The sequence below is a fragment of the Podarcis gaigeae genome (genome assembly GCF_964106915.1).
Source record: "Podarcis gaigeae genome assembly, chromosome: 16".
In the NCBI taxonomy this organism is placed as follows: Eukaryota; Metazoa; Chordata; class Lepidosauria; order Squamata; family Lacertidae; genus Podarcis; species Podarcis gaigeae.
Window position 1 is genome coordinate 19473491 of NC_139693.1, and position 19746 is coordinate 19493236.

Consider the following 19746-nt stretch of genomic DNA (forward strand, 5'->3'; position numbering starts at 1 on the left):
TAACCTGTTGTCATCGGTGTGTCTACAGGGTTAGCATCCATCAGGTTTAGTTTGCTTAACACATCAGCAATTTTCCGTGACTGGTGTACTAGAATGTTACCATCTTGATCTCTCTCTATTTCCAGAGATAGGTAGTTGTTTACCTCACCAAGATCTTTTATGTCAAAGTGCTCTTTCAGTTGAGCTAGGGCGTTATTGTACATTGTGACATCCTTCCAAAAGAATAAAAGATCATCAACATAAAACAAACAATACAGTTTCTTTTGCCCCTCCTCTTTGACAAATACACATGGATCAGCTTTCCCTTGCTTAAAACCTAGAGAAAACAATACTTCAGTGAGTTTTGTGTGCCAACACCGTGCACTTTGTTTGAGACCATAAAGGGACTTCTTCAGAGCACAAACAAATCCCTGTTTTACCTGTACGCCATCAGGTGGAAGCATATAAAGTGATTCATCTAGAGATCCGTACAGAAAAGCTGTATTCACATCATGGTGACTAATGTGTAGATTCTCTTCTGCAGCTAGCTTGAGCATAAGCCTAATGCTCTCATACCTCACGGTGGGTGAGTAGGTCTCGTGATAGTCTTCACCTGGTACCTGTGCAAAACCTCTGGCTACCAATCTGGCTTTGTGTCTGACTATCTTGCCATTTTGATCTGTCTTCGCTTTGAAGACCCATTTGCTTCCAAGCAGTTTCATTCCTGGAACTACTGGAACAAGGTCCCATGTTTTGTTCCTTTCCAAGGAATCAAGCTCAGCCTTCATGGCATTTAACCATGGCTCAGCTTCCTTTGAATCCAAATCCTGGATTTCTTGGAAACTTGAAGGTTCAAACACCTTCTTGGAGCTTTTAACAGCTGTTACTGCTATCTTAGCAAACTCATCAGCAAATCTCTTTGGAGGTCTGCCTTTTGTCGCTCTCTGTGACCTGCGAATTAGCCTTAAGTCTTCAACACTCTCCTCTTCCTTCTTAGGAGAAAAGTGACCTATTGTGAACAATGGTTCCTCCAATTCTTGATCAGAGCTTTCAGAGGGTCGCATAGAGGCTTTCGCACTCTTGAAATCCTCTGAATCACCCGATTCAGTTTCAGACTCAGAATCAGAACCTTCATCAGTGGGTGTGGGTTGTTGCGGTTGCTTTTGACTATCCTCAGTTTCATCACTGTCATCAGGATAACATTGGAAAATTCCCACATTCTCCCCCCACTTGGCATTGTACTCAACACTTCTTGTGAGCTTAATTGCCTTAGAGTCAGTCATCATTATTCTGTAAGACCCTTTCTGATAACCTAGAAAGATACCATGCAATCCACGCTTGTCTAACTTGGAGTTTTGTGGTGAGTGAACCCACATGTCAGAACCAAAAATTTTCATGTGTTTGATGTATGGCTTCTTGCCAAACATCTTCTCATAGGGGGTACAACCAATCGCTGAAGATAACCTGCGATTATAACTGTAAGTGAAACATGAGAGAGCTTCGGCCCAATAACTCTCTGGAAGATTGGCATCATGCAGCAAGGTTTTTAACCCTTGAAGCAATGTCTGATTTGCTCGTTCCGCAAGTCCATTCTGCCATGGTGAGCGAGGACTACATAAATCGTGTTGAATTCCTTTCTCAGTCAGAAAAGCTTCAAACTGCTGAGAAGTGAATTCTCCCCCGCGATCACTGAAAAGAGTCTTTACCTTCTTACCATGCACATTTTCCAACCAAGCACAGAATTCCTTGAACCTTGGAAAAGCCTCTGATTTCTGCTTGAGATTGTACACATAAATATACCTGGAAAATGCATCAATGAGAACCATGAAGTACCTGTTTCCACCCAAAGAGGGCGCTAGTGGTCCAACCAAATCAGCATGAACAACCTGGTATGGTTCTGTAGCTTGCCTACTAGACACCTTACCTTTCGCAGCCATTTTTACCTTGTTTGCTGCGCATGCCTTGCACTTCATGTGGTACCTGCAGGGTTTAATAGTCATACCTTCAACCAAGGCAGGCATTTTAGATACTGCCTCAAAATGCAAATGACCAAATTTTCGATGAAAATCATGAATACATTCTGCATGCAAACTTTTGTTAGAACCTGCAATGCAACAAGTGTCATCCTGCACAACATCATCAAAATACAAAACATACAAACGATCAACATATTCAGCATGCAATACATAATCATTTTTCTTTGTGATGATGCACCTTTTGTTCTTAAAGGAAACGTCAATTTTCCGCTCATTCAGCTGTCCAACGCTGAGCAGATTATGCTTGGCATCTGGCACATAAAGCACATCCTGTATTGATAAGTCCAAACTGTGAAGAACAACAGTTCCGTAGCCTTTACTGGGGATTGTGTGGTCATCCGCCTGGTGAATCGCACCTTCCTGCGGTGTAAAAGATACGAACAGTCGCTTATCGTTGCACATGTGGTGGGTCGCCGCTGAATCAACAACGAAGAAAGATCTAGACGTCTTCTGGACCTCTGCAACCTTTGGAGTGAAGCGTGAGACCATTGCCTTGTGCTGCGTTGTCCTGGACACCGGACCTTTGCCTTTGCCTCGGCCTTTTCCACGCGATGAGCTTTCGCTGCGCTGCTCTGTCTTGGCCCTGGGATATCTGCATTCCCTCTTCATATGGCCTAGACGTCCACACGTGTAGCATTTCACTGCCTTCAAAGCTTTGGCGCCATCTGGTGGTTCCACTGCACTATGGGATGACGTCTGTGAAGTCTCCCCCTTGCCCATGCAGCTATCACCCTGGCGGTTTGCTCCATTCAGAATCATGGCAGTATCACTGGCTACTGTGAGTTGAGCATTTGGCTGATTGGCATCAAATTCCCCACTTGCCTCATCCAGCCTTCTGCAGCTAGCCATCATGACTTTGGCATTAGCCTTCTGCGTCATCTCTGCTGCTTTAAATCAGGCTGCTTCATACAAGCTGTGTCTGTGTACAGCTGCTTCAATCCAAAAGCAAATTCAAAAACAGCCTCTGCTTTGTGAACCTGTGCCTTTCTGCTTAACTGCTTTGCTTATCTGCAGCTGCTTCAAACCGCATTCCAAAGGCAAGTTCAAAAGTGAAAGTTCTCTCTGCTGTCTTAAATTCATGCTGCGACACTGCTGCAGCTGCTTTACTTTCGATTTCCCCCAGCATAGGAAAAATTTATCCTTCTAGCCTTTTGCCTGTGCCACGGCAAAACCGGCTATAAAAGTTCAAAGTCCAGCCATAAAGCCATTAATTAGAAGCTGGCAGGCTGCCCGGAGCTGTAGCACATACCTCATCAAATCATCTTGACGCGCAGAGATATCGTCCGATCCGGCCCTCTGCATTCCGATCCTTTGCCGGCACTCCAATTCTTTGCTCCTTTGTTCCTTTGCCAGGAGCCCGACTTCTGGAGTCCATTCTCAAAACACTGCGTTTTTCTGGGCCCATAACCAAATGTTGGAGATAAGCAGTGTCCAGTGCACAGCGGAATGATGAAAAGTACGTGCCAACATGCTCTATATTACTTTATTTACACTTCAAAGCTGGTAATTTACAGAAAAACATTTTCCCTCTGCCGGAGCAGAGAAAGGCATCCTCTCTCCTCTAAAGCACGGAGAGAATCACACTGAACTGCAAAGAACAGTGAAAAACAGGAAACCAGTGTACGTCACATCCAGTCTCCTTTCCCGTGAGAAAACCCAACAGTACTTGACTGTGGAATGTAAACATTGTCTTGTGACAAGCACTTCGCTGCTCAGTGAAGGAAGCAGAAACCAACACTCCGGAACGAATTAAATTTTTTACCAGAGGTACCACTGTATTTCAAAGCTAATAGTTCATTTTGGAGCAGATTCCCCCCCCCCCAAAGAATTGAGGTTGAGATGTGGCAGGAGGTTCCCTTATGTTAGTTTCAACAGAATCATGCAGGAAGCTGAAGTAATAATTTGAGTGAATTCAGTGTGTGGAAGAGGTAGAAATAGCAGAGGGGTGAGGAACATCTGACTCAGCAGCTGTTGTTGACTTCAGGTCTTGTGAGCTCCAGTCAGCATGGATAATGGTCAAAGTTTATGGGAGATCAAGGCTTAGGGCACAGACTTTGCATGCAGAAATCCCAGGTTCAACCTATCCAGTTGAATAGATTTTGCATAAATCAGGTCAGGGGAAACTGTGGCCCTCCAGAGGCGGCTTGGCCTACAACTCCCATCATTCCCTGGCTGTTCTGTGAGAAGATCCTGAACTACAGAACAAATTATTTCAACCTGAGTTTGGAAGAAGGGATTGGATTCAAATCTCTGCTCAGTCGTGAAACATATTTGAACCATGGAGGCGGTGATGGCCAGCAACTCAGATGGCTTCGAAAGATTAGACAGATTCACAAAGGCCTATCAATGGCTTCTAGCCATGATGGCCTCCACAAGCATCTGCTTAGGCATTTTGAGAACAGGATGCTGGACGAGAAGGGCCAATGGCCTGATCCAGCCATTTCTTGCTGTGTTCTCAAGCTTACTGGCTGACCCTACTCTAATCACCCATCTCTCAGCCCAGGGTACCTCACAAGGCGGCTGTGAGGATAAAAGGGAGAGGCAAAACAGTTTATACTAGCTTGAGCTCCTTGGAGGAACGGTGGGACTTAGGGCTGATGGAGAGAGGGAGCCTCTGAGGGCCACATGTTTATTGTCACTGCTATACAATTTGCACCAGTTGCTCCTAGCCCTGGATAAAATTATTTTGAAAGGGCAAGAGCCCAATAGGGTGGCAGGTCCCTCTAAAGATGCAGAGGTGTTAAAAGCTTCAGTTTGAGACACTATAATGGTGCAAGACGTTTTAAGGCATTGATATGGGCTTTATCCTCTCTAGCCTCTTTATGCGTGTGATGTGTTAGGCAGAGTCTTTGTCAAAGAGATCAGAGTTCTGGACGCTGGTTGGAAGTAGGTGGCTGGCTTAGGAGCTGCAGGCGAAAGCGGATCTCATTCATCTGGAAGCCGCACTCCTTAATGCAGCCACCTTCTAAGGCTAGTCTCATAGAAATGTCTCTCCCCACTCCTGTACACTACATAAATGTTGGACTGAAAGAGAGTTAATTTATCAAGATTTCTAGTGAACGTATTGTCGCGGGGAGAATAAATGAAGCCAATTGGTTTCCATGCCTAATTACAGTACAGAAAGTGTGGCTAGAGGCTGATGACCAGTCTAGAAATCAAGGCCTGTAAGGAAGTGGTTGGAAGAGTGGAGCATGTTTAGCACAGAGATGACATTGTTAAATATCCAGAGGGCTGACATGGTGGAGTGGATCCTGCTCCCGGAACACACAAGAAGCCAGTGGGTGGCAGGGTTACTTTGGCTCCCAGCGCCTGGATTGCATCTCTCCTGCTGCTCAAGCCTCTCTGCAGCTTCTGCTGATGTATGTTAAAGCATGCCTGCTATTTGCAATTCACACAACTAGCAGCATGTTTGGCCTTGCATCGCCAGGCAAAAAAACTAGGTGAGATTACTTATCACCCTGGATGTAGAACTGTATTGAACCAAGACACTTTGGCTAGGTGCTAATAAAATTGGGCTTTATTACAATACACACACAGAAAAAACCCCCCACTATTGCATTTCAATAGGAGGAAGGCAACACTTCAAGAATCTCCTTTCAAGAGATGCTTTCAAGCAACCTAGGGGAACCTGTGGCCCTCTATATGGTATTGGACCCCGATTTCCCTCATTTCTGACTGTTTGCTGGGGCTGATGGCAGTTAAGTGGTCTGGAAGCATCCAGGGAGCTACTGGCTCCTGACCCAGGCAGGTGTTTTCCTTTTCCCCGCACTCTGGAAGCCAAGGGTGCTCACCCTCTGTTCCTGCATGGCACCTTGCTGCACCCATCTAGACCTGGAGACCATGTTGAATAATCGCCCTCCTCTGCCCCAAAGCACATTTCTGTTTTATGAACTGTGGCACGTGGGTGTGGCTACCCACCTGTCAATGGCCTGATGTCATTGTGACATCATATGATTGACTGGTGGGGTTGTCCTGCCTACTTGGCGAAAGTTTTCACTGGAAACCAGCTGCTAAAAGGTGGGGAGGGAGGGGGGAGTCAGCCTTGCTCCAGGTAAGAAGAAACTGAAGCTCACTTCAAGCTCCTGACTGCTCCTTTGTAGCCGCTTGGGTGCCTGTCTCACATTTGATGGCAGGTGAGGGGCAGGTGGGCATGGCTTCAAGGAATGGTGTTGCAAGGCCAAATCTGGCCTGCAGGGTTCCCCACCCCTGCCTTAAGGTGACCCTAAATTCTGAGGGAGCTCGGTAAAGAGCTGCCAAAAACATAGATGCACAGCCAAACAGGAGTTCTGTCTTTTGGAGCTGCAGAAGCGGAAGTTGTAGACCGGACAGCAGACGAGAAGCTGGAGAGAAGGGGGCTTTTCTAAGCCTCTGCTGTGATCAGGTCTCTGGTGACCTGGAAGGCACCAACAAGGGCCCCCAGCTGAATCTTCTCGCTTGTCCCTGCAGCCAGGCGGTGCCTGAAAAAGAGAGGATGGAGGATGAGTCTTCCTACCAGTCAGTTGTATTTTCAAAGCGGCAGACAGACGTACAAGAAAATAGCTGGATGCTAAAGCAGCTTTTGTTTGGAGGGGAAGCTGATTAAGGACAAGCCTGTTAATAGCAGCTCATCCAGGACCTTGCCCATTCGAACCCCATATGAGCCTTCCACCCAGCAGACCAGGCAATCTTGGCTTTCATTACAGTGAGGAAGAGAGCGTGCAGGGTTCTAGCCCTCATGGGGCAGGGAAAATATTTAACAAATGCAACTTTATCACCGTCTTCCAGAAACTGCCCACAGCTAATGTTGCATGGTTATATATACCTCTTAAGTTTACAACTGGAAAACAGTTAATTGGTGCTTTAAGTTTAAGTGAGCTATGCCTATTTTACCCTAAAACACTTTATTAAAAAGAAAGAAAGGAACAGAGTTCTGGGCTTGGGGAAAATGAGTTTAGGGCTTTGAACACTAAGGGGAATGTATGCAATATTCTGGGTCACTGCTCAAGAGCAGCTTTCCCTACCCCCGCCTGCCGGAGACAACGGTTTTATGGTCCAGTAACACTCACTCAACATCCGCCATCTTGATCAGCAACTGGATTCGTACAGATGATGGGAAGTCAACTGTAGAGCAAAAGAAAAAGCCATCACTGACATTTTCCAAAAAGCAACAATCCCTGTTATTCTACCACAATGGTCATGGAAGACATGCTTGTCGATTACAACCTTGCAAAGAAGCTTGCAAAAGTCACTAGCCTGCAAAGTTGTTCTCTAGCCTGCTGAGAGCCGGTATTTCTGTGCTGGACTTGGAAGAATAGTGGCAGGGGGCTCCCCCCTCTAGGTGGCCTCTTGTTTTCTATGCTGGGTGTTCAGGTCCTCATCCATCACCCCATTCACTTGCCTGCAAGCTATTCTTTGTCACCTATAGCTACTAGGCTAGTGGTTAAACGCAAGGCTGATTTATTGAGGATCATAATTTAAATCTCGCACAGGAGAATGCAAGCCTGTGAATATGGCTTTTGTTTGATTTCTTTCTCACTTTTTATATACCACTTTTTTCTCCAAGGAGTTCAAGTTGGGTGTACATGCATCTTCCCCACTTTGTATTTTACCTTCACAACAGCCCTGGGACGTAGGCTAGACTGAGAGGCAGTGACTGGCCCAAGGTCACTTAGTGAGCTTCAATGCATCAGTGGAGATTCGAACCCTGGTCTCCCAGCTCCTAGTCAAACACACTAACCCAGAGTTTTCCCAACTTTTCATGTTGGTGACATGATTTTTAGACACGTATCATTTCATGACACAGTAATTCAGTTTTACTAGTAAACCAGAGGTTAAACCAACTCCTTTCCAGCCCTGGGAGAAGTGCAGGGAGCGTTCACACAACACACTGCAACTGACACACTAATGTGTAGTGACAGTTTGGAAAACTCTGTGAGCTTTGCACCACAAGGGTTCCAAGTTCTCATTTAGGACCACTTTGCTGGGAAAAGGTGCTATCTTCTTAAGGTCCCTCTCTGCCAAATGCAGGACCTGCACACACACAGGCAGAGATGTCCCCCTTTTATCATGATCTACAGTGCCAATACCACAACAGAGCTACTGGGCACGCTCAGCAGTCATGGTTTCAGAACTCTGAACCACTCAGCTTTCTTGGATCAGCCTTTCTGATCTGTGTCAGAACACAGAGAAAGCCTCCAATCCCCAGGCGGTTTTTTTCTTTTTTTTTTACCTCGGTGGACAAACAAGTGGATTTCTGTCAGGATGTCCTGAAGCGCTAAACCCTTCAACGTTTTCAGCTCCATGATATCTGGGCAGAGTGTCAAGGTGAGGTACTGTCAGGGTAGGAGTCATCAACAAAGCAGTAGCTCACCTGAAGCAGGTGAAGTTAACCCTTTATTCAAGGAAACAACACAGATCAGGTCTAGAGGTCTCAGCAACTCTTTCTAGGTCTTCCACCGATGAAGCATTTGTGAGGATTGAAGGTCCTTGCTTTCCCAGTGTCCACTAAGACTCCTCATCTCCAGGGTCTTTCCCAAGGTCTCGGGCAGCGTCTGCGCACAACTAACCTGCTCTGCCAGTTTCATTTCTCAGAGTTCTTTGAGACCAGAGGCGAGACTAGCTTCTTCAGCAGCCTGCCTTCACTCTGCCTCTGCCACCCTCCACCTCAGCCTCAGAGTCTGAACTGCTCTCTGCCTCAGCTTCTCCCTGTTCACTAAACTCTGTTGCCTCTTCAGCTTCTAACATCTCCCAGTCTGCTGCTGCTTCTCCCTCTGATCTCTCATCGTCCCAATCCCCTGGCCCTCAGCCTTCTTCCCTAGGGGGGTTCCCCGGCTGCTGTCTCTCACCACTCCTCTGCATCCTGCAAGTCCACGACGGGTATTTTCTGTAGAACGGATGCAATTCCCTACCTGAATCCCTGCTTACTGAACTGGAGTGCCCACAGAAAACTCAGATCTGACAGCCCCCAAGGGGGGACCAGTTCACCGTTTATGCCCAGTGCTTTGCAGGTGGATTTCCGCTTGGCATGGGGTTCAAAGGATACTGCGGTAGGCGGTGGTAAAATCTTGGTTCAGCATCCAATCAAGGATGTTGGCAATGTCAGACTTGAGCGGCTGGCCTGTGCAGGTGTAGACTGTCTCCTCGGTCACCTTTCCAAAGGCCATGGATGTGCTCTGGCAGGGAAAGAGAAGAGAAACCGTTGTGCAGCAAAGGAACTAAGGCATTGACACCAGCAACCAAAGCTGATTCAGCCTCTGCTTTAAGACAAGGGCAGGGGAAGCTGTGGCCCTCCAGAAGCTTCTGCACTCCAGTTCCCACCATTCCTGAACACTGACGGCTAAGGAGAAACTGCTGGATCAGGCCAATGGCCCATCTAGTCCAGCATCCTGTTCTCAGGGTAGCCAACCAGATGCCTGTGGGAAACTGGCAAGCAGGATTCGAACACAAGAGGCTGCTCCCCTCCTGGGGCTTCCAGCAACTGGTGTTCAGAATCATTTACTGCCTCCAACTATGGAGGTGTGTTTGCCACACTCTCTTAGTTAGGTGGGCTAGTGAATCTGTGTCAATACAAAATGCTGTTAAGAATTAGGAGGAATCTGGCAACTCCAGTTGAGAGGGAGGGAAGGAGGGAGGGAGAGAGCTAGATGCTACTTGGGAGGGTGGGGAGAGGCACCAACTGGGAGCTGCATCCAAGGGGTGAAGGAGGAAGCAGGCGGCTGCAGATGAAGTCATGGCTCTAAAAAGAAACAATGAGCCTCTACTACAGGCTGCTGCAAAACAGAAGAGGCTGCTACAAAGATGCAGGGCAGGCACTGAGCTGCAAACCCTCAGGCCCATTTCACCTTTCGCTGACTTCTCTTCACATACTGTCACAGGGCAGTGTGTATTTTGAATTCAGAGAGCCATATGCTATTTCCAGAGAGAGCACAATGCATTTGCGGTTGTGCATGGACACACACACACGTGCCAGTTTCAGAAGCTACCGTATACTGAGAAAAATCACTGGTCTATCTAGTTCACTTTTGTCTACACTGACTGGCAGTGGTTCTCCATGGTTTCAGAAAGGACCTTCTCCCAGCCCAAGCTGGAGATGCTTAAAGCAGATGACTGCTACCGAGCTATGGCCGTTCCCATAAAAGAATACAAATAAACCAAAGTTTCTAGTCCTCATGGTTCCAAATAAAGGGTTGAATTAAGTAGGAACATAGAAAAGTCTTATAACCAGCCATAACATTGCTTCATCAAGCTCAGTATCATTTCCATTGACTGTCAGTCGCTTTGCAGGGTTTTCAGACATGGAGTCTTTCCCAGTCTAAACCTGGAGGCCACACACTGAACCTGGGACCTTTTGCATGGAAAGCAGGTGCTCTACCAATAAGTGAAGGTCCTCCACTTCCAAATTCCATTGCTGGGGACAAACAATAGGAGGGGGACGCACAGCACAGCTGTTGTCTTCACACCCTGCTTTGGTTTTCTCAGAAGCAACTGTCTGGCCACAGAGTGAAAACACACCAGGAGTTGGCAAACCTTTGGCTTGATCCAGCAGGACTCATTCTTCTGAGAGCAGGGAACTGATCTGATGGCTGGCTGTTTACAGAAAGCCGAAGCCATACGTACCTGTAAGATGTTCAGAGACCTGCGCATATCACCATTGGAAAGCGTCACCAGGGCTTTCATCCCATCATCGCTTACATCAACTCTGAAAGACAAAAAAAGGACAGAATAAATCGGGGAAAGGAACCTTTTCCAGCCTGAGGGCCACAATGCTTTCTGGGCAACCTTCTGAGGGCCACATGCTGGTGGTGGGCAGGGCCAAATGCAGAAGGAGCAAGCAATGTAATGGGAGAGCTGGAAAAAATGCCAAGGTATTTCACTTCTGGCAACCAAGGAACCCCTTCGGTTTCAGGTAGTAGATGAGTCTAAAAAGCATGGGACAGAAATTTTCACTGCCCTCTAGTGGCTATTACTCATTTACCATAAGTAATGTATTTAGCGTTAACTCCTAGGAGGTTTAGCTAAGAGGCTTAGTGTGGTCACAATCGACTATGCATCTCCAGAGTTAATGCTAAATACATTACTTCTGGTAAATGAGCCACCATGGTGGCCAGAGGGTCATGAAAATTTGTCTCCCAGGCTTTTTAGACTCACCTACCCATGTACTATCTGAAACCAAAGTGGCACATTGGTTGCCAGATGTACTTTTCCCCCAGCCCACCAATGTGTATTCTACCTTTGTACAGAAGGCTAATTTCTACAAACACACCAGCTGGCCAAACGAGAGGCATTATCAAGAGTTCAAGGACACATTCCAGACAGGCAAAAACTCTCAAGGAGGGTGTGGAGCAGGGCTGGGAAGGGGCATGGCTGCAGAGGCACGTATGGTCGGCAGGGTGTGTGTGTGTGTGGAGTCTCAAGGGTCAGAGAAGAAAAGGACTTTCTGGTCCCCTCCAACCTTGCAGTTCCTCAAAACTCAATCAATACACAGGAGATATGGGAGCTGTAATCAAGTACTCTAGGGCTGATGTTCCCAACGCTAGATCGACTGTTCCAACGTTTGCACAAATTGGAGGAAGACGGTTGCCAGGCGCAGTCAAAGGGGAAAAGCCACGATGCCCCCCAGCTGAGCTTTTTTACTCACCCCTCCTCCTCGATGACGTGCTGCAGCCGAGGAACCATGAGCTCAGGAGTCAGGGGCCCAAAGCGGAATCTGGTGCACCTGGACTGCAGGGCTGGGATGATCTTGGAGAGGTAGTTGCAGATTAGGCAAAACCTGGTGTTCTCGGTGAACTTCTCTATCACTGGAGAGGTGGCGCAAAGGATTGGGAAGAGAGATGAGCTCATGTGAGGCTGAAGCAGGGACAGAGGCCTACTGAATGCAGTTAAGGCTGAGAACATAGGAAGCTGCCTTACACCGAAGTCAGACCACTGGTCCATCTAGCTCAGTACTGTCTACACGGACTGGCAGTGGCTCTCCAGGGTTCAAGATGGGATGTTTCCAGCCCTACCTGGAGACATCATTAGGGACTGAACCTGGGACCTTCTGCATGCAAAGGATGCTCTACCCCTGCACTGCTGCCCCTCCCCTTTGCTGCTTAGTTGCGATTCCCATCATTCTTGACTGCTGGTCGTGGCAACTGGGGCAGACAGGAGTTGGCATACAACTTCTGGAGGGTCGCAGGTTCCTCATTCCTTTCCCTCCATCGGCTTGTTTCCATGTTACACTGAACACAGGTGCTCCACGTTTAGGAGAACCCTACACTACTGGCAGAGGCTCTTCAAGGGGCCAAGCAGGAGCCTCTCTCAGTGCAACCTCAAGATGCTGCAGATACAGCCTTAGGAACTGCTACCCTCGTGAGCTCGCTGTACCTGCAACACTATTACTCCCCCCAGCACAAGGTAAACTTACCACGCCTGAGGGCATTCTGGGCATCCTGCGTCATGGCATCTGCTTCATCCAGAATCACTAGCTTAAAGCCTTTCCTAGCAGGAGGGAAGGAGAAGATGACTGACGTTTGACACAGAACTTCAAGCAAACCACAAAGACACAGATGCAACCCATCTTCAAGAAACAAAGGCGGAGTCGAGCCTGGCAAATAGGTTTTTCTATGGATACACCTCAGCTTTCAAGTAACATCTTTTGAACAGCCCTGGCTAAACCTTCAGCAGGCGACTGGGACAATGACTCCAGGCTACGGTTGAAAGTGACGAGCTTAGGTGACAATGTGGCAAGGTTAAGTTAAAAAACACGGCACAGGGTATGCAAAATGTCACCTTTCAGAATCTTTCTGTGACAGACCTGGAGACCAAAGACTCAGGTTGGGGTCTAAGACAGGAGGGACCAACATGGTGTTTCACAGATCTTCGTGGACTACAAATCCCATCATCCCTGGCCACGGACCAAGACGACTAAGACTGATGGATGTTGTAGTCCAGCAAGCAATGCAGAGCATCACATTGGTTGCCCTGGCCTTGAAGATTAGCCCAGGAGTAGCCAATCTAGTTCCCTCCAGATGCTGCTTAACTCCAGTTCCCATCAACCCCAGTCAGCATAGCTAATGACTGGGCACCACGTTGGCGACCACTGGATTAGCTTATTCGAGTCTTTTCAGGGCAAGGAATGGGTTTTTCTACTTTGCTGTTATAATTGAAAGATGAACTAGAGCCCTTTTAAGTATTCTCTGTATTGGGTTATACAACCATGCTTCAACGTTCTTCTTTGTAAAAGTTCATATTAATGTTATTTCTATCAACTGTGCAAGTAATTTTACGCGGTATTAGGGAGAGAGGGGCTTATTATGTCCCGGTTTTAAGATGGGACAGGGCTAAGCTTTTGAATGGAAAATCCTTAAAAACCAGTTTGGAAGCACCCAGTTAAAAGCATTACTTACAAAGTGGTCTGAGTATGTTTTTCTGTTCAGTTCCACCAGGAAGCAACAGAACGCCAACCCACATCACTCCCAGGGGCACCTATTCTATGTTCAATTGAGGCGCATGGTGGCAAGGAGCCCTATGTGCTGGCTGTTAAGGCTGTGGGTGGATCGACCACACTATTTCAAAAGGGTTTTTTGGGGGGAGGGGAGAGAACTTTCAGGAAGGGCTTGGAGGGTCCTGGGCACTTACTTAAAGATGCTCCTCGTGCTGGCAAAGTTCAGGATAGGCCCTCGGACAATGTCAATTCCCCTGTCGTCTGAAGCATTGAGCTGAAAAGCAAGGAAAGTGGGATTTAACAAACTAGAAGTAAGGATACAGGGAGGAGGCGGGCAGGAGGAGGCTGTTTTATTATCATATCAAAACAATTAAATAGATGTGAGCACCATATAGACGCCATTGAAACCAACTGCTAAACAGCAGGGCTCTCGTCCAATTAACGAAATCTTTGCGGATTTAAAATCATATGAGCGTTAGTCAACTGGTTTATAGGCAAGAAAAAAACAACAGTGGTTCTAAAGCAAAAAACAACAACCCATCATTTGTTTTCAGATGATGCAGGTATGCAGCAATTCTTTCATGGAGAGTGGGTGACATTTCTGTTTTTGCATTTTAGTTCAGGGTATCCCAATGTGGTCTGTATTGACCGCCTCACCCCCAACCCAGGATTAATGGGAAGGTGTAGGTGGGTGAATAAAGACCGGGGGCAGTGGTGTGTCAAAAAGGGCCTGGGGACAGAGAGGAGTTTGTAAGGTACAGTGTGAGAAATATAATTAGGAGCTATGAGTCTCAGAAATAAAGGGCATGTCCCTCCCTTGCCACCAAGAAACTTCCAATTCTAATAATTCCACAATTCAATAGTATTCTCAGAACATGCTGTTTTATTGTTCTTCCTCCTTCTTCACATTTTGTGATTCTTAGTAATGATGGCTGATGATTAATAAATGTTTTTAATATATATAGATATATATTTCTTGACTTTATTGCATTTACATTCCTAAGAATTTTGGCTGGGGTCAATGACAACTTTATAAACTCATCAAAGGGTCAATGAACTCAGAGGTTTGGGAAACCCCGTTTCAGTTAAGGAAAGTGTTATTTTAAAATCAGTTAATTAGTGCAGCTCTGCTATAAAGGACGTCCTCTTGCCAGAAAAGATGGAGAGATTTGACCTGTTTCTTCTCTTATACTCTCCTATCCTGTAGTTCAGATACAAGTATTTTAAAGATTTGCTTCAACAATGTATATACCACTTAATACAGTATGTTGTCAGCACTCCTATTTTGTTTTTACCAAAATGTACAGTGGTACCTTGGTTGTCAAATGGTTTGACTCCCGAACAAATCGGCTCCCGAACGCCGCAAACCTGGAAGTGAATGTTCTCGTTTACGAATGTTTTTCGGAAACGGAATGTCCGACGCGGCTTCTAACTGAATGCAGAAAGCTCCTGCAGCCAATCGGAAGCTGTGCCTTGGTTTTCAAATGGTTCCAGGAGCTGAACGGATTCTCAGAATGGATTAAGTTTGACAACCAAGGTACCACTGTATATTCTCCCTGCCTATAAAATATTGCAGAAGCTACTTATGAATTTCTGAGAGGCATCTGCTTGGCCACTGTGGGATGTACGATATTGGATTTGATGAACTGATACAGCAGGGCTTATCCTATGATCACATATCTGCAGAAGCTTGCTAAAATAAAACTCTGTAAAGCCAACACTCTTTTTTAAAGAAAAGAAGACTCTTGCTCCCAGGTCACACAGAGCTTTAATTCAAAACCAGCACTATGCATAGAGCTCAGAGACAAACAGGCACCTAGTGAAGCTGGTCCAAGAGCTTAAGTTATTTCACCACCTCTCCCGTGTAGGTTTCTCATTATAAACTCTGACTTTCCACCCCATTTTCTATGACAGGAATGTCAGCAGCATACCTTACAGCAGTGCTTTTTTCCTAGGGGGGATGCAGGGGTACGCATACCCTTAAACATTTTGTGAATCTAGGTTTGGCTTCCCTGAGGGGCAGTATTTCAATATGAGTAGAAAAATGAGAGTACCCCTAAACATTTTTTTAAAAGAAAAAAGCACTGCCTTACAGGTTTGTTGGAAGATGAGCAACAAAGAAAAGTATTATCACTCCTGAGTAGTGGGATAGGACAGGCTAACAAAATATAAATCGTGCAGCGTGATTTCTTCACTTCCTCTGCACAGAGAATGGGCACAAGAGTCTAGAGAAGATGATGAGCTCTTTCGGTTACCTTACCTCAAGGACCATTGAGCCAAATGCTTTGTCTTTGTAAAGCTGCTTAGCACAGGCCAAAATGGTGGAAGTCTTGCCAGTCCCTGGAGGTCCATAGAGAAGGAGATGAGGCAGTCGATCTTCACTGATGAACTTCTGAACTGGTAGGAGAGGTGAAAGGACATTTCTGACGCTCAAGGTAACAATTTAAGAATTTAATTTTTACAAATTGATAGGCATGACACAAAAGGCAAAAGGGATGGAGGGAAGAAATAAGCAGGTTCCAACCTTTAAACCAAGTTAAAATTACCAAACGACCAGGTGGTGAAAGGCCAAACAGCTGTTGGTCCAAGTCACTCCACTCTCCCTCCTTTTGGCTGTGAGAGCAAAAGCTTCTGCTTGTTTTATTTTATTAATGAAGCTTGTTGCAATCTAAACTGTGGTTGTACTTTAACTGCAGCTTGTTTGAAATAAACGAAGTTCAAACCATGTGTTATCAAGCTGACTTGTTCAAACGATTAATCTCTGAGATTAATCAAATATGATTAATCTGAAATGGGTAAGTCTGATCTCTTGGTGGCCATGCCAAAGGATGAGACGCTTGCAAAGGCTCATTCCTGTCACAACAAACTGTGGTTTGTTGTGATGTCCAAAGGCAACAACTGCATTTGTCAATGCACTGCAAATAAGGAATACAGATATTACAGTACATGCTTTTTCACAGCTCATGACCCTTCATCTATGCCATATAGTCCTCTTCCTTTCTTGTCATCACACTTGTTGTTATCACAAGGTGTATCACAAGCTAAACAGCCCTTCCTTACTTTGGTACTTTTCGAGATAGCTTGACTTGGGGAGGCTCACTATCAGGAAAAGCTGCTTTAAGAAGAAACTATGTGTTTCCCAAAGGCTTTGAGGTGCTAAATAAAAGTACTGGAAGTATGTGATACTTACTGGTACTCAGAATGTCCTGATGAGAAATCAGATCACTCAGCGTCTGAGGTCGGTATTTTTCTACCCTGTCAGTAAAAGACAGAATGCAGATGAAATCCTGTCTACATGTGGTATAGGCTTGATCTACACATACAGGAGAACATGAGAAGGGATTTGCTGGATCAGACCAAAGGCTTATCTAGTTCAGCATCCTGTTCTCACAGTGGCCAGATAGAGGTGCCCATGGGAAGCCCCCAAGGGCAACAACTCTCCCTACAACTAGTGATTCCAGCAAATGGAATTCAGGGGCTTACTGCCTCTAACAGTGGCCTTGCCAGAATGAAGGGGCCACAGACTGATAGAGTCCAGGACTGCTCAACTTCGGATTTCAAGTTAAGTTTGGAGGTGAGGGTTGTCTACATTGGGTGGGTGGGGATAGAAATCTTATGAGACGCACACACACAAAACAGACATGGGAAACCTGTGGGCTTCCAGGTGTGGCTGGACTCTCATCAGTCCCAGGCTGCATGGACAGTCGTCAGGAATGATGGGAGTTTTAGTACAATCACATCCAGAGGGCCAAAGGTACCCCATACCTGACGACGAGAATTGCCTAAGAGCTCAAAGGCTGCCTTGCTTGCTTACCACTTTCTATTCACCCCAGCAGAGAATGGCCCTGCACAGACCTCCCAAACAAGAATCCCCACCCCAGACGCTTACCGCCATATCAAAATGGGTCATTTTATCCCTTGAGGCTGGCATTTACCCCCTCATTCTTTGGCACTGCGCATATGCCTTTACTACCTTTCGACAGAAGATCCCAAGTGTGGGACCGAAACGAATCCTACAATATATGGCTGCAGTTATTATGTATTCACACAACACAGGAATACACTTTTTTATTCTTGTTGTTATTATGACCACCACCATCACCAGGAAGAGGGGGTGGTGGAAAGAGAGCATCCTGCATTACTGTCAACTTTTCCCTTTTCTTGCGAGGAATCCTATTCGGAATAAGGGAATTTCCTTTAAAAAAAGGGAAACGTTGACAGCTATGGCACCGTGCTTACTGCTTCGCTGAGCTCCGTGGATGAATATGCAGCGGAACGAATGAAGAGAACAGCAAGGTGAGCGAGGAGAACACTCTGCACATGCTCTGGGACACTCTCGGCATGATTTACACAGAACACCCCAAGGGAAAAATCCTAGCTTGGGAAACAGGTTCCGGAGCGGAGTCCTGGCGCAGAATATAAGTCCCCTGCCCTCCGGAAAAGAAACTGTGGGAGTGTGGGGGGGGACTAATGGCCCCCATCACGCAGCCTCCTAGCAACAACAGCACACTCCCCGCCCGCCCGCCCTTCATCGATTGATAGCGCTATACCAGGGCAAGTTCGCGTTCCTCCCGGCCACCGTCCTCCCCGCAGGCGCCGCCGCCGCCGCGCGCTCCATGCCGAACCTTCGCGCCGCTTCACTTCGCCGGCGCCAAAGCGGCCCAACCTCGCCTCTCGCGAGATGTGTAATTTAAAACGAACAGCAGCTGCAGCAGCAGCAGCAGCACGCGAGACTTCCGCGCCGAGGTATCTGCGGCTACGGCTGCTGGGCTGCCTCCCTCCCTCCCTCCCTCCGTGTTGCTAAGGCGCCTCTGCTGCTTCTGGTAACTAAGGGGCGGGGCCTTGCTGCAACCTCGCGGGGAGAGAGAGAGCGAGCGAGCAGGCGCCTCCCAGCGAAAACTCCTCTCCCATCTCTGTGGCTCTTCTGAGGCTGCTTCACGGATGGGCACCTTGCCCATCTCCACCCCCTCCCCGCGATTCACACGCGCACGTGTCATCCCCCCCCCCCAAGCATTTATAATTCCTGGTTAATACATCTGCTTTTTGTCCAGTTTTTGTGTGTTTGGCACCATTAAGAGTGGATGCAGCTATATTTATTTTGAAAAACCTGGCAAGCTAGCAAAAAACGACAACCCACTCTTCTAAACATAATCTCTTGCTTCGTTTTGTTTTTGTGTGTTTGGCACAATAAGTATAGTTAAGGACATTTTATTGGTAATTACTTATTTTTTTTTAAAAAATGGGGGTGGGGAGTAGCTACCACAAATGCTGTGAAAAGTCATCTGCTTTGTTCTGGTTTTGTGCTTCGCGGCGAATTTAATGGTAAATAATTTATCTCGAGAGCTGGGTCTTTGGGAATCGTGCTTTAATTTCCCCCTCCCTTTTCCTATTACTGAAGATTAATAACACCCAGCCACACGCCAATGTTTGTTTGTTCTAACATGTAGGGACCATAATTTTATTCAGGAATATGTTTTGTTTGATGCTTGATTGTTGTTACAACTCTTAAGAACTGGATAATATTTTAATTCTATCCCCCTGCCCCCAGTTACTCAACATTGATAAAACACACACGCACCAATGATTCCCCCCTTTAATATAGGAACATCACCTTTATTTAATAACAAAAAAGGTACTATCTTTTAATCATCCTGTTTTACCTATTTTCACCCCATTTCTCTCTCTCCCTCCCCCCCCCATGTAAAGAAGCTACTACAAATGCTATTAACATTACCCGATTTGTTTTGATTTTGCATTTTGACAATATGATGATAAATGTATCTCTTAAGATCTGGGCTTTGGAACAATGCTTTAATTCCCCCCCCCATTACTCAATAATAAAACACATACCCTCTCATTATTTTTTAAATATATGAATGTTTCCAGGCGACCTGTTTATCTGAATTTTCATTCTTTTACCTATTTTATCTCATTCATCCTTTTTTATTGTTTAAAGGTACTATTAAAATGATCTGCTGTTTTCTGTTTTTCTGTCACACAACTTAATGGTAAACATATCTCTTAGGTCTGGGTTTTGGCAGAATGCTTTAATTTTTGCCTTCTCCCTAATACTCAAGATTAAATTGTAAGGCATATACATACCCCAATTATTTTTTACAATATAGAAAAGTTACTTTTATTTCAGGATGTAAGGGGGCTTCCTGGTGACTTGGTTACTAAGTATTCTTCGTGATTTTTTTGAAGTTAGATTAGACGACACTGGCTAATTAGTGAGCCTTGATTCTGATTTGTTTGTGGGGAGGTTATATGACGTTTCGCTTATCGCAAAAAGTTTTATCTTTAGTGGAGAGGATTTGTTGCCCAAGA

The 19746-nt window shown here is 46.1% G+C and overlaps 1 protein-coding gene across 3 annotated transcripts; it reads right to left on the bottom strand.

The window, feature by feature from the left end:
- Positions 1–5510: 5510 nt before the first annotated feature.
- On the bottom strand, positions 5511–18098 carry RFC5 (replication factor C subunit 5). 3 transcript variants are annotated; one of them, XM_083717512.1, is made up of 11 exons: positions 17970–18098; positions 16610–16674; positions 15680–15816; positions 13614–13693; positions 12400–12473; positions 11632–11791; positions 10611–10692; positions 9037–9166; positions 8224–8301; positions 7061–7115; positions 5511–6472 (listed from the first exon to the last, which is right to left on the bottom strand). In XM_083717512.1, the coding sequence occupies exons 1-11, from the start codon at positions 18035–18037 to the stop codon at positions 6376–6378; spliced, it is 1026 nt and encodes a 341-aa protein (XP_083573638.1). In that variant the 5' UTR covers positions 18038–18098; the 3' UTR covers positions 5511–6375. The 3 variants fall into 3 exon arrangements, with proteins under 3 accessions (XP_083573638.1, XP_083573639.1, XP_083573637.1); XM_083717513.1 differs by having other exon boundaries at positions 15680–15811; positions 17970–18021; XM_083717511.1 differs by lacking the exon at positions 17970–18098 and adding an exon at positions 17355–17922.
- Between the last annotated feature and the right edge of the window lie 1648 nt (positions 18099–19746).

Excerpts from the sequence above, each read along its gene's own strand:
- RFC5 (XM_083717511.1), bottom strand. The coding sequence starts at position 17,551 with ATGCTCTCTTTCCACCACCCCCTCTTCCTGGTGATGGTGGTGGTCATA. Across the intron at positions 8,302-9,036 it reads TTTTACCACCGCCTACCGCA|ATATCATGGAGCTGAAAACG; the intron begins GTATCCTTTGAA and ends CACTCTGCCCAG. Across the intron at positions 7,116-8,223 it reads CCACTTGTTTGTCCACCGAG|TTGACTTCCCATCATCTGTA; the intron begins GTAAAAAAAAAA and ends TTTGCTCTACAG.